At 37.5% G+C, this 15,308-nt stretch overlaps 1 protein-coding gene across 1 annotated transcript; it reads left to right on the top strand.

The window, feature by feature from the left end:
- Positions 1 to 11,323: 11,323 nt before the first annotated feature.
- On the top strand, positions 11,324 to 12,666 carry LOC308504495 (nucleolar and spindle-associated protein 1-like; the record flags this gene model as incomplete). Its single annotated transcript, XM_081065227.1, is given in 4 exon segments — positions 11,324 to 11,965; positions 11,967 to 12,262; positions 12,264 to 12,300; positions 12,304 to 12,666. Coding segments are annotated over 4 exon segments (1,338 nt in total).
- Positions 12,667 to 15,308: the final 2,642 nt, after the last annotated feature.

Consider the following 15,308-nt stretch of genomic DNA (forward strand, 5'->3'; position numbering starts at 1 on the left):
CTATAAAGTGAAAATAACCAGGCAAACATGCAGAGACATACATGCAGAGACATAGAGAGGGGATTAGTCAAAACCTCTCTGCAGAGGTGACCTTTGATGAGAAACAGGCAGCAACATTTGGGATAGCACCTCTCACTCAGATGGATCAGAAAGTGTAGAGGTGGTGTGTGTGAGGGGGCTGGGAGGGGTGTCAAAACTGCTTGGCACACCCTGGAAACTATCAGAGGACAAATTCCTGTGGAAAATTAAGGAGGAGGGGGTGGGGCCTGAAATGAGGTCACAGAGGAAAGCAGAAAGCCCGTGCTGTCCAGGGCTGGTGCTAACAGGTTATGTATGAAATAAAGGGTTTTATTCTAAATGCAATGGAAAGAGCTGATAATGTCACTAGCATTTTCCAGGTGAGTAAAATTTAGCTCAAAGAGGTTACATGTCTTTTCAGAGCTCTTACACATGGCAAACATAAGCTCCATCCCAGATCTTTCCTTTCCCCTTTCCACAAGTATGTGGTAAATGCATGCTGGATGCCAAGCACAGTACTACTTGCTAGATAAGATAGTCTTAATCGCAATTAGATTAAGTCTGGAAGTGAGAACTGGCCATGTGAGCAAATGCAACAAAATACCACAGGCACTGTGTCCAGAAGTCTCTAGAGGATATAGAGGAGAGTTGAACAGGGAAGAAGTTGGTTTCATGTGGGTGGAACAGGGAGAGTCAGAGAGTTAGCATTGAGCTCAGCCTAGAAAATAACTGTTTATAAGGAAAATGGGGTTGAGGAGGATAATCAAAGCAGACTGAGCAAAAATACAGAGACTTACACATCCTGGTAGATGCTGGAAATAGAAGCTGTTTCCGGCACAGGGTGAGGGTGAGGGGCTTGAGGGTAGGGTTGAAAAAACAGAAACGGACAAAGGCCAGATCATGAGTCCCTGGAATGGCAACGTAAGAAGCCCTGACCTCATTCTCTGAGCAATGGAAGCCAAACAGTTTTCAAGTAAGGGTTTTTTTCCTGATAAATCCCATCAACAGAACTGCAGAGGTCACTTGGGGGAGGGTGCAGGCAGGCAATATAGGAACAGGGAGACCAGTTAAAAGACATCCAAGGTCTAGGTGAGATGAAATGGAGGCCAGAAGACTACAGGAGTGGGTTGGAGACATGAGAAAAGATTGAACAGATAGTAAGAAGGAAGAAGGTGCAGAACTTATGACACTGAGTGTTTGGGGTGAAGGAGACAGGGGATTAGGGTGAATTCTGGGTTTTCAGACTCTAAGTTCAATACTTTTGAGATAAAAACGTTTTCCACCGTATGTAAAGGAATGTCTTTTATTTGTTGCAAACAGTTTAACATCTTCTCTGCCAGCTAAGAAGAACTCACCTGAAATTATTCATATTTTAAGTTATTTTTAAAGAGAAAATAATATGCTTTTTTCCTGACAAACTATTGTTTAGAAGACAATGCAATTCTTTTTTATTTTTTAACCTAAAGTGATAGCATAATGACCTCTACTGAGATAAAGAAAAAATTCCCGCATTGCAACTGGCAGGATTGATATCTAAGCAGAAAAAGAAAGTAGGTTTTGATGAACAAAATTTCTTTCGCAATCTAAGTTTCTATCAAAGAAAAATATTAGTATTCTATTTAAGAAGGTAGTTCATTCTCTGGGATCCTCAGAAAATGTGAACTAATAATCTCCTTTATGTGCAGACTTGTTTTGACATGCCTCGCTACCATCATAAACACAGCACATAGAAGTTCAATTTCTATGCTCAGATGCTCACAAAATAAGTTCAGATTCAAGTCTGAGATTTGACTTGAAAGATATGGTATTCATATATCATAGATAGTGCCTGAGAAACAAAACATTTAAAAATTATATTTAAAGACTTTTGAAACTAATTTGGCTCTTGGGGACAAATAGAGCAACATTTCTACATTAATTATTCCAGAGTTTATATAGGATAGCTTCCATATGTCCTGCCCTCATTTTAATTTCTTTCCCCATGTCTCCTCTCTCTTGCCCATTTCATTTTGCCATTCTTATTCTGTTTGAAACATGTAGAAAAACTTTGACCATGCTTAGGGGGAGAAATGGTCTTAGATTATATTAGATTGTTTTACACAGAATGCGCTGTGTGTAGAGAACTGTCAATGAAAAGGAGTTAAGACCTCGAAAATGTCTTGGTGAAAGTACCACCATTGATGGTCACATGTGAGAACAGTTCCAAGTTCTTTAAAGATGCAAGACATATGTCATTATCACTAAGGTAAAGATGAGAAAACTGAAAGTTAGAGAGGCTCAGTGACTCACTCAATATCACACTGCCTGTAAGTAACGGAATTGGGATTCAAACGCAGCTCAGTGACTCTGAAGCCAAGGAAATGTGTAGCCAGTCCTAATTCCAGTAAACCTCCCAACACTAACCATTGGGGAAGGGGTGGAATTTTACAAATGCCCTCTAGTTCTTCCTTCTTTTTTTTTTCCTTCTGCAAGCACAAATGCAGAAAATAATTTTGATTTATATACATGTATCCTTAATTGACTGTCTTGCTTCTTTATTTGAAAATGCAAAAGAACATCCACTTATTAAACCTCCAGGTATTCACACAAATTGGCAAAGGAAACAGAAGTAATGGATATAACATGCTTATTGCAATGGCCAGCAATTAATGGAAAGGGCTCTCGTGGCCACAGTTAACTCAGCTGTTAGCACATACTCTTCCCATCTAACTGCAGAAGCAAATTTCTGAGTAAACAAATGGGTTAATTTGCTCTCTGAGCTAAAGTGGACGGAGGAGAGGCAATTCTCTACTGAGTCCGTAGTGTTGGAGTTTGTTAATGACAACCTTGAAGTAGCCTACCATGCATGGTGTCATATGATGAATTTTAGTTTTCTAAATCTAAATTGCAGACTACTAAAAATCAGTTGCTTAGAGGGAAAGAGGCTGTCAGGAGAAAGTATGAAGATGGGAAGGAGACGGCATATTTTTAAGATAGATTTTCATGTAATTCAATCATTTCCAGACGTACAGTTTACTTGGATCAGATGACTGATTTCCCCAGCCCTGCGTCCTGCCTCTGTAGACGCATTCTGTGTATAGCAGAGAAGTTCCAGGCTATTATAGGATGTTGTAGGAATCGTATATGTATCATAGAAGTTACAGAATACAAACAGATGCTATAATGAGTTACAGAGTGGTATATGAAATTGCAGGATAAGCCAGGAGTTAGGATAACTGAATTTAAATGGTAAGAAACATATAAGACTAGGGAAGTAGACGGACTCTGGCCAGTGAAAATACCGGAGTTACATCTGGGGATCTCTCAGGGATGGACATTGTACTAGTTTCCTATTGATGCTATAACAAATCATCACAAACTTCGTGGCTTAAAACAATGCAAATGTATTATTTCACAGTTTCTAAAGGTCAAAGTCTGGGTTGGGTCCTCTCCGTAGGGTCTCACAACACCAAATTCTAAGCGTTGGTATGGCTGCATTCCTTACTCAAGGAGCTAGAGAAGAATCTGCTCCCTAATTCAGTTTGTTGGCTAAATTCAGTTCCTCTAGGCTGTAGGACTGAGGTCTCCATTTCTTTGCTGCTGTTAAGCCTGGGGGTGGGGGTTGGTGTTATTGCTCCTAACAGCTGCCCACATTCTTTCTTATGCTTTCCATATGGCCTCCTCCAGCAATGGCAGTTGAGTCCCTGTCATGCTTTAAATTTGGCTGACTTTGGGTGGCCGGTTAGCTCAGTTGGTTAGCGTGCTTGCTATTAACACCAAGGTTGCCAGTTCAATCCCCACATGGGCTACTTTGAGCAGCGCCCTTCTTAAAAAAAAAAAAAAAAAAAAAGGAAAGAAAATGTATCTGACTTCTTCTGCCATCTCTCGATGCCTCCAGCAAGTTTTCTACTTTTCAGGGCTCATGAGATTAGATCAAGGTCACCTGGGTAATCAGGATAACCTCCCTATTATAAGATACTCACCTTTACTCCATCTGCAAAGTCCCTTTCCCACTTAAGATAACATCATCACAGCATGCCATCATCAGTGGGCAAAGCTCCATGGCGCACTAATGTTTCCTGGGGGATCTGACTCACAAATACTCCATAAAAGAGTGGGGCTGCGGAAAACACCAGTTCTATGTTCCAAATTTTGTGAGTCTGAGAACCTTATGTAGAAATGCCTTTCTTTAGAAGGTAATAACCAAATCAACTTAGTTTCTACCAAAGTGTTTTGAGCCCTGAAAGATGCTGTACTTAAAAGTAGTGTACAAGTTAACAGAAAACACATCTGTCATATTTTTAAGGCAATGTCATCAGAAAACATTAATGGTAGTTTAGTAACAATAATAGCTATCATTTTCTTACTTTGTGTCAGGTGTTACATAGCCTTTAAAATAGGCAGTGTGCATATTCCCTTTCTATCAATTCTTTGATCGAATGGGATAGAATTGTTCCTTCTGGACAATGGAGAAATATATTTCAATGCCATCAGTACTGCAATGAAACATGTAATAACAACACAATAATTCCAGACAATATTTCCTGTGCCCATGAAAGATTTTCATATATGACTATGTAAACTGAACTTATATGTGCAAAACGTGCAATGAGATTGTGAATGGCATGGTTCATTGCTGCCACAGAATTGTTGAGCAGTGCAATCACCAACTGTTGTCATGAATCTCAAATCTGCTTCGACATTACAGTCTGCAAATTGCAGTCCATCAGCAGACACAGCTCACTGGTCTCTGCTCATTCATTTTCTTATGCAATAAAATCATTTCCCAGCAAGAATACAATTGCATCAGAGTTACTTTACAGTGAGAACCATCCAGCACAGTAGTTAAACTTCAGGGGGTTATACCAATACAAATAAAGTCAAAATTTTGAAAAATTTTTGAGTTGATATTTAAAGAATCAGGGTATTTAACATCTCTGGACAATTAAATAATAACCTGGTAAGTATAGATGTTCTTTATTCCTAAGGGTATTTAACATTGATTTTGATGACAGTGATTTATATTTTAGATCTAGGTCAATCCTAATGATAATGATTTTAATCATTAACAAATGTATCTATTCCCTTCTGGAAATAAATTTGAAGCATACTGAATTAACACCAGTTATAACTAATAAAAGAGCTCTAGTCGTGTGGCCTAGGTTTTACTTTCAAGTTACCACTTAGTTTTGGTATAGACATAATCCCCATTATAATTTTTCACCTTCCTTTTAACTAAACTATTAGAGAATAAAAAATGGTAGCCATAATAACCCCGTCTGTATCTTTCCATGTTTTCCTATTCTATTCCTTCTGATTGACAATTGCTTTTGGAAACTAATACTCACTAAAGTTTAGAATGAATTTTGAATGTCTGTAGTTTTTATTAATATCCTTCAGAACATTTCCCTGTCCTGCATTGTTCCTTAAAAAAGAAATAATTAGAAGATTTAGGAAATCAAATATTAATAGTTTCACTATGATTAATATTAGAAAAATTACGGTTTTTGTGATTTTTAGCATGTCACACTACAGATGTAAATATATAAGACAGCATACATACTTAATAAACCTAAATTTAAATAGTGAGTAAATCATGTTATTTTTTTGTATCAAAAAACAAGAGTCTTAATCATTTTGAATTTAAGCCACTTCACCATCTGAGTAAAAAATGAATTCAGTAAAAAATACAATCAACTTCTATATAAACTCTAAGCTCTCTAAATGGAAAATTATGTGACCGTTAGCATAGTTTAACAACCTACAATAAAATCTTATTTTCATTGTCTGTTATCTTCATGCCTATCAGCCCCAGAAAATTTACAATGACAATAATTTCATTGAAAGTGTCTTAATATAACCTGTATTCAAATCATCGAATGTCATGTATCACTTGTACAGCCTCTTTCCTGACATTATTTTCAAAATATTGCTTGCCTCCAATCCTTCTTTTCTGCACACTCAAGTTCATACTACAGTTGCTATAGAAGTAGCTAATTTACATATATATTAAAAATCACCTTGAAGTCCATTTACACCCTGATAAGTTAAAGACAAAGTAACTCAAAACTGATAGCAAGCTTCCATTAAATCCGAGTATTGTGACACATTAGACTGGTCAAAATAAAGGCTTCAGATTCATGGCTTGGATCCCAAAATGTCAGATAGGGTGACGGCAGCTCAGCAGAGATAGCCAAATTTAGATATTTTCTTCAATACGGTTGCAGAGCGTGAAACACTATCCCTTAAGCTGACTTACCTCTTTGCCTTTTCTTTACATTTCACCCAACACATTTTATTTTTTTTGTACTTTTACAGTTTCAGTATCTTTTGTTTAAGTCTTGAACAATTTTGAATTTTTTTCCTCTTGTTTTATTAGTTTCAGGTGTACAAAACAACATAGTGATCAGACATTTATATACCTCATAAAGTGATAACCCCAACAAGTCTATTACCCATCTGACACTGTAGATAATTATTACAATATTATTGACTATGTTCCCTATGGTGTACTTTACATCCCAGGGACTATTTTTTTTAATTATAGTTGATATTCAATATTACTTTATATTCATTTCAGGTGTACAGCATAATGGTTAGACATTCATATAATTTATGAACATATCCCCCGATTAGTCTAGTACCCATCTGACACTATATATAGTTTTCACATTAGTGATTATACCCGCCATACTGTACTTTACATCCCCGTGACCCTCCTGTAACTATCAATTTGCACATCTAATCCCTTCACCTTTCTCACCCAGCCCCCCAACCCCTTCCCATCTAGTAACTATCAGTTTGTTCTCTGAATCTATGAGTCTATTTCTGTTTTCTTTGCTCATTTTCTTCTGTCCTTTAGATTTCACATATAAGTGAAATCCTATGGTATTTGTCTTTTTCAGTTTGACTAATTTCACTTAGCATAATACCCTCTAGATCCATCCATGTTGTTGCAAATGGTAAGATTTCATTCTTTTTTATGGCAGAGTAGTACTCTATTGTATGCACCACAATTTCTTTATCCAGTTGTCTATTCATGGGCATTTCAGTTGTTTCCATATCTTGGTTATTGTGAATAGTGCTGCAGTAAACAGGGGTGCATATATTTTTTTGAGTTCGTGTTTTGGATTTCTTTCGATAAATACCCAGGAGTAGAATTGCTGGGTCGTAAGGTAGTTCTATTTTTAATTTTTTAAGGAAATTCCATAGTGGCTGCACCAATTTGCAATCCCACCAACAGTGCACAAGGGTTCCCTTTTCTCCACACCCTCACCAACATTTGTTTGTTGATTTGTTGATGACCATTCTGACATGTATGAGGTGTTATCTCATCGTGGTTTCAATTTGCATTTTTCTGATGATTAGTGACGTTGATCATCTTTTCATATGTCTATTGGTTGGTCATCTGTATGTCCTCTTTGGAGAAATGCCTGGTCAGGTCCTCTGCCCATTTGTTAATTAAATTGTTTGGGGTTTTTTGGTGTTGAGTTGTATGAGTCTTTTATGAATTTTGGATATTCACCTCTTATAAGATATCATTGGTGAATACCTTCTTCCATTGAATAGAATGCTTTTTGTTTTGTTGACGGTTCTCTTTGCTGTGAAAAATCTTTTTAGTTTGATGTAATCCCATTTATTTTTTCTTTTGTTTCCCAGGCTGAAGAGACATATAATTAAAAATATTATTAAGGGTAATGTCTGAATTTACTGCCTGTTTTCTTATAGAACTTTCATGGTTTCAGATCTTACATTTAAGTCTTTAATGCAGTTTGAGTTTATTCTTGTATATGGAATAAGAAGGTGATCCAGCTTCATTTTCTTGAATGTATCTCTTCAGTTTTCCCAGCACCATTTATTGAATACACTGTCTTTACCCAAATGTAAATTCTTGCTTTCTTTGTCATAGATTACATGACCATATAAGCATGGGTTTATTTCGGGGATCTCTATTCTGTTCCATCGATCTATGTGTCTGTTTTTATGCCAGTACCATGCTGTTTTGATTACTATGGCCTTGTAGCATAGTTTGGTATCAGGCAGCATGATACCTCCAGCTTTGTTCTTTCTCAGGATTGCTGTGGCTAATTGGGGTTGTTTATGGTTCCATATAAATTTTAGGATTATTTGTTCTAGTTATATGAATAATGCCATTGGTATTTTAACAGGGATTGCATTGAATCTATACATTGCTTTGGAGAGTATGGACATTTTAACTATATTAATTCTTCCTAACCATGAGTATCATATATGCTTCCATTTATTTGTATCATCTTTAATTTTGCTCTTCAATGTCTTATAATTTTCTGAATACAGGTCCTTTACTCCTTTGGTTAAATTTATTCCTATGTATTTTTCTGATGCAATTGTAAATGGGATTGTTTTCTTAAATTCTCTGATAGTTTGTTATTGGTGTATAAAAATGCAACTTATTTCTGAATATTAATTTTGTATCCTGCTACTTTACTGAATTCATTTATCAGTTCTAATAGTTTTTTGGTGGAATCTTTGGGGTTCTGTTTATATATTATCATGGCATCTGCAAATAATGACAGTTTTATTTCTTCTTTTCTAATTTGGATGCTTTTTATTTCTTTTTCATGTCTGAATGCTGTGGCTAGGACTTCCAATACTATATTGAATAAAAGTGGTGAAAGTGGACATCCTTATCTTATTTCTGATCTTAAGAGCAATGCTTTTAGCTTTTCCCCATTGGTATGATGTTAGCTGTGGGTTTGTCATATACGGCCTTTATTACGTCGAGATTACGTTCCCTCTATTCCCACTTGTTGAGAGTTTTTATCATAAATGGATGCTGGATTTTGTCAAACTTTAACAAAGTTTGACAAAACTTTTCATATCTACTGATATGATCATATGATTTTATTTTTCACTTTGTTTATGCTTTGTTTGTTAATTAATTTGCAGATATTGAACCAAACTTGAATACCAGAAATAAATTCCACTTCATATGGTGTATAATATTTTTAATGCATTGCTGAATTCAGTTTGCTAAATTTTGTTGAGGATTTTTGCATCTATGTTCACCAGGGTTATAGTTTTATTTTTTTTGTAATGTCTTTGGTTTTGGAATCAGGGTAATGATGGCCTTGTAGAATGAGGTTGAGAGCCTTCCCTCCTCTTGAATTTTTTTGGAATAGTTTGAGAAGAATAGGTATTAATTTTCCTTTGAACGTTTGGTAAAATTCACCTATGAAGCCATCTGGTCCAAGATTTTTGTTTGTCGGGGGCTTGTTGATTACTGATTAGATTTCATTAGGAGTAACTGGTTGGTTCAGATGTTCTGTTTCTTCTTTATTCAGTCTTGGAAGATTGTATGCTTCTATGAATTTATTCACTTCATCCAGATTGGCCCATTTATTGGCATATAATTGCTCATAGTATTTTCTTAAAATTATTTGTGTTTCTGTGGTATCTATTGTCACTTCTCTTTCATTTCTAATTTTATTTGTATCCTCTGTCTTTTTTCTTGATGAGTCTGGTTAAAAGTTTATCAATTTTGTTTACCTTTTCAGAGAACTAGCTCTTAGCTCTTGGTTTCACCGCCTCTTTTTTTTTTTTTTTTTTTTTGCCTCTATTTCATTTATTTCCACACTGATCTTTATTACTTCCTTCTTTTTACTCACTTTGGACTTTGTGTTCTGTTCTTTTTCTAGTTCCCTTAAGTGTAAAATTAGACTGTTTGAAATTTTTCTTGTTTCTTGAGGTAGGCTTGCATTGCTATGAATTTCCTTCAATGACTGCTTTTGCTGTGTCCCACAAATTTTGGGTCATTGTATTTTCATTTTCATTTGTCTCAAGGTAACTTTCGATTTCTTCCTTGATCTCATTGTTAACCCATTCATCGTTTAGTAGCGTGTTATTTAGCCTCCATGTGTCTGTGTGGTCTTCAGGTTTGTTTGTTTATTCTAATTGATTTCTAGTTTCATACCATTGTGGTCAGAGAAGATGCTTGATATGATTTCCATCTCCTTAAATTTATTGCGAGTTGTTTTGTGGCCTAATATGTGGTCTATCTTGGAAAATGTTCCATGTGCACTTGAAAAGAATGTATATTCTGCTGCTTTGGAGTGAAATGCTCTAAAACAATTCCATCTGGTCTAGTAAGTCATTTAAGGCTTCCGGGCAAATAGCCCCCTGGGCTACTTGGTTTAAAATTATCTTATTCAGCTACAGTGTCTCTTGAAGAAATTGGTTTTATAACCCAAAGGGCATTCTACAGGATTCATCACCATCAAGTATCACTGTCCTCACATTTCTGGATACTTAAGATCCCCAATTACTAATTTTCTTAAAGACCTTCATTGTTTCCTACTAAAAAGCACCTTACCACTTTACATAGAATGTCAATCCAAACTTCATGTCAGTGTATCATTTCTTGCATCCTTTCCTTTGGAAGGCAGCTGCTATAACAAAAAGACTTATTATCTTTTGTAATTTTTCTTCTCCAGATATTTTCAAGAGTGATTAGAATGGTATCAAGAAGCAAATCTGAACCATGAAGTGACAACTTATTAGAGTCATGGAATAGTTGTGTATCATGATTTCTCTTGTTGCATTTATTTTATTTACATCATTAATCATCAAATATATCATATCCTTAATATTCAAGAGATGTTATAATAAAATTGGTGGCTGTTTCACAAAGGAAAAAATCTGTCACTTTGTGAGTGTTAAAGAAATGTAACAATAGAAATAAAAGCCTGATAACAAAAACAAAAACACACATAATTTGAGGTGTCAGAGTCTAAGAAAAGCAAGGAAGATTGGCACAGTGATGAGGCTCATACCAGATTGTTGAAGCCCAGGGAAGTTGAGGCGGGTGCCCATAGCTAGAGGTTTAAGGGGTTTGTTGATGGTTAATGGCAAAACAGCAAGGGACGTCAGAGTCTGGGTAGTGTAAGCAGAATAGTCTCATGGGAGACTGCAGCAGCAGTGGAAGAAGGGTTACATATAGGGCAACTAATCTAATAAAATGGGAGCCAGGTTTTTCACTGTTGGAAAAGGGAGTTACAAATACACAAAAGGGAAAAAAAAATTGAATAAACTTTGTAGTATTGGGTTGAAATTGAAGGTAAAGGTGTGAACTCAAGATTTTTAATATAGACAGATATGGAAATATAGATGTAAATGTGAGGATAGACAGACAAACAGACAAATATTCCCTAGCTCTGTCCACTGAGAGGACCTCAGAACAGCAATACCCCAATATCAAAAAGAACAACTAGCTTCAGAGTTTTGAACTGCCCTGCTGAGGTTGCAGGATCTATACCATCTGCGTGGGTTGCCTGGATTGCGGATCGCGATGACCGTCCCCTCCCTGGAGGAGCTGGACTCCTTCCAGTACAGTGACCTGCAGAGCTTAGCCAAGAGTCTAGGCATACGGGCTAACCTGAGGGCAGACAAGTTGTTAAAAGCCTTGAAAGCCCATCTTAAACAGGAAGCAAGAAAAGAAAACGAGAATCAGGATGAAAGTCAAACTTCTGCATCCTCTTGTGATGAGACTGAGATGCATGTTAGCATCCAGGAACAAGCTGAGGGGGAGCCGGCCGGCCACATCACCAAAATGAGAAGGCGCAAGACCGTCCACAGGAATCCTGACTCTCAGATGAATGGAAGTGTGCAAACTGAAAACAAGCCACCACCTGTGTCAAAATTGCAGGAACATTCAGAAGTACAAACAAGGGATCCAGCTGAGTTCCAGAATCAAGAAATGTGGGAAAACCAGGGCCTCAAAACTGCTGCAGAAGTTCCTTCCCCACCAGATGAGAGCCAAGGAGGTAATGAAGATTCAAAGGTACCTTCAGAAAGAAAGAAGTTTCTCTACACAGATGGATATTCCAAATCTAGAAAAATTAAAAGAACTGCAAGCACTACTCCAAACTTTAAGAAGCTGCATGAGGCTCGTTTTAAGGACATGGAGTCCATTGTTCAATATATTGAGAGAAAAAAAGAAACATTTTGAACAACACAATTTACTTAATGAACTGAAGAAGCAGTCCGTCAGGAAGGGAATGGTGGCAACTCCAGTTGGTGTCCAAGGAAGACTCTCTGTGGCTTGTACCCCCACAAGCCAGCGGTGCTCTCAAGGCCAGTCGCGGGGCGCTGCAGGTCGGAGAACCTCGTGTGTGAAGGGGGCGGTCAAGCGCTCCACTCTCTCGGCAACTAAAATGAATGTCAGATTTTCAGCCACTACTAAAGATAATGAGCATAAGCGTTCACTAACCAAGACTCCGGCCAGAAAGTCCACATGTGACCGTACCTGGAAGTACCCCAAAAGACTAGGCTGTTCTTGGGACACACAAGTTAAAGACCACAAAGGGAGATTCTGTTGCAGTTGCTACCCCTTTCAAGTTGACGGCTGAAGAAGCAAAGACTCCAGTCTCCCATAGGAAACCAGTGTTTGATCTCAAAGTAAGTCTGTCTCGTCCCCTCAGCTATGAGCCACACAAAGGAAAACTGAAACCATGGGGATCATCTAAAGAAAATAACGAGCATGTAAACAGAGTTAGCTTCCGTAAGAAAACTTACAAACAGCCTTATCGCCAGACCAGGGAGGAGCAACGGAAGAAACATGAGCAAGCACAAAAGGAGAAGAAAGCAAAGGTTTTGGGAGCTCAGAGGGGCCTCGTTATGACTGCAGATTAATAGCTTTTTAGCATTCTGTAAATATTCCTTTATTCTGAACCTTTTATTTTGTAAATATTTTCACACTGTCCTCCCCACTTTAGTCGAGATCTTTTTCTGCTCTTAACTTTGTTTATAATGTATAGTGTTGGTAGGTTCTTCACATGCTACTCTGAAAAGATGTTATTACCTTAAAGCTCACAAATTCTGCAAAACATTTTTAACCTAAGTCCCTGTACAATTCAGTTTTCTATAGATTTTGGACCAAATTTTTAATGTCAAATTTCCTCTGCTGGCGCTAACATGAACAAAACTGCAGTTCTCTTCTAGGCAAAAGCCTGATGGTAGCTAGTTGTATCACAGGCTTTAGTAGAAATTGAACAATAACGTATTATGAACACGGTAAGCTGGGAAAAACCGTCACTTCATCCTCTAGAGAATCTAGTAGTCTTAGTGAATCTGTGGGCCATATGGGTCGATTATGGCATCAGTATTTCACTTAAGTGAAGTGTTGTGCTCAAGCTTATGTGCACCTTTGTTCAGATCACTTCATGTAATTGCCATCCGTCACTCAATAGATTCTTAAAAACCATAGCTCATTCCATCCTTGCTTATTTAAAAATACACAGGGCTATACTGCAATTTGAGGAGTGCTGCTTTAAGGATTACTATGCTCTGTCAAACTTAAATCTTATTCAATTTATGGGAAAGACTAGCATTGCTTAGTATCATTTCCATGTTTGTTGCACCTAAGTGGAGCTTCTGAGTTTTGTACTGCTTAAGATTTTCATAAATAAATTTTTTTCTCATAAAAAAAAAAAAAAAAAAAAACAACTAGTCTCCAGATCTTGACTTTTAGATACCTTTCTCCACTGGTCCAGGGTTCCTTGGAATAATGGGTGATTTCAGCACAAGGAAAGTACATGAGCCTAGAGGATCTTATTGCTCAAGTAGGGAAGTGCTTAAAGAATAGTGCGGGGGGCGGGGGGGGGAAGAATAGTAGGGATATGTCAAAAGAACACAGAAGCCATTTTGAAGTGGTTTCCAATGGATAGATATGGGATAATTTGAGCATTGAAATAAATAATTATAGTAATGGATTATAACCCATTGAATGAAATAGGAAACCATAAGTTCACATTGAATACATAAATTGATTAAAATTGTGATGAGGAATGGGATATTTACATAGTTTTTAAGTACCTCTCCATGAAACACCTATTAATTACAAAAGGGAAAAGAATAATGTTACACTGGAGAAGTCCTAGCAGATATCATTTAATTCCAATGATCAAAGTAAACATAAAGAATGGGGCAAACTAAAATAATGAGCCACCAGATATGATGTAATGAGAACAATTCAATGTCTGTAATATTCTGGGAAAATATTCTTAACTTGACTATAACCATAGGAAATATCAGACAACCCCAAATTGAGGAACATTCTATATAAACCCAAATGAGGAAGAGTCTACAAGGTAACCTTCAAAAGCATCAAGGTCATTGTGGCAGACAAACCCTAAGGTAAATACCAATAACCCATGTTCCTTGGTATTTATGCCTTTGTGTAATCCTATCCCTTGAGCTTGGGCAGGACCAAAAGGGTATGGCAAAGATCACTCCCTTTGCCAATTATATCACTCCCATAATTACTTTATGATATATGTAAGACTCCATCTTGCTAGCAGAGGTGTTAGACTTAGCCTCACTGTCCTTGAAGAAGTAAGCTTCCATGAAATAAGTGGTCCTGTTGGAGAAGCCCACATGGCAATGAAATGCAGGAGCTAAGGGTGGTTTCCAGCAATAAACTGAGTCCTCGGTTCTGCAGCATCAAGAAAATGAATTTTGCCAACAATCTGTGGGAGCTAAGAAGCAAATCACGGCCCAGTCAAGCCTATGATGAGGCAAAAGCACTGGCTGACACGTGGATTAAAGCCTAGTCAGACCGGAAGCAGAGAATCCGGCTAAGCCATGTCTGGACACCTGACCTCCAGAAACTGACATAATAAATATGTGTTGTTTCAAGCTGCTAAATGTGTGGAAATATTTTATGTAGCATAGAAAAGTAATGCCATCATTAAAGTCAAGGAAAGACAAGAAACTCTTCCTGACAAAAGGGGACAAAAGAAATATGACAACCATACAACTAAACTATAGAACAATAACCATCACTGAGAATTGCCTGAAGTCCAGCTGAACAAAAGTCCTATAACTAAGGATATGCATTAGAAGCCATGTCGAGACTGGTAGGAGGGACAGAGATGCAGAACCGGTTGTCCCCATACCCACATGTGGCAGTTAAAAATAGGGAGATATATCTTGGCTGAAGAAGTCCCCACTGAGGAACAAGGGGTCCCAGCCCCACATCAGGCTCTTGAGGCCAGGGTTCCAGCGCCGGGAAGAGAAGTCCCCACAACTTCTGGCTGTGAAAACCAGAGAAGATTGCGACTGAGTGAGACAGAAGGAGGCTGGAATCCCAGGCATTCCTCTCAAAAGGGCTGTGCACAGACTTTTGCTGATGGACTCATTGCTCTGAGCTCCAGCACTGGGGTAGCAACCTGAAAGGTGCTGGGAACATATGCTCATACATGGAGAAACTGAATTGTATGGCTTCAGAACAAAAGCTGGAGGGGCAACTTTCTCCCAAACAGAATTGCTTGCAG

This window comes from Rhinolophus hipposideros (assembly GCF_964194185.1).
Source record: "Rhinolophus hipposideros genome assembly, chromosome: 11".
Taxonomy (NCBI): Eukaryota; Metazoa; Chordata; class Mammalia; order Chiroptera; family Rhinolophidae; genus Rhinolophus; species Rhinolophus hipposideros.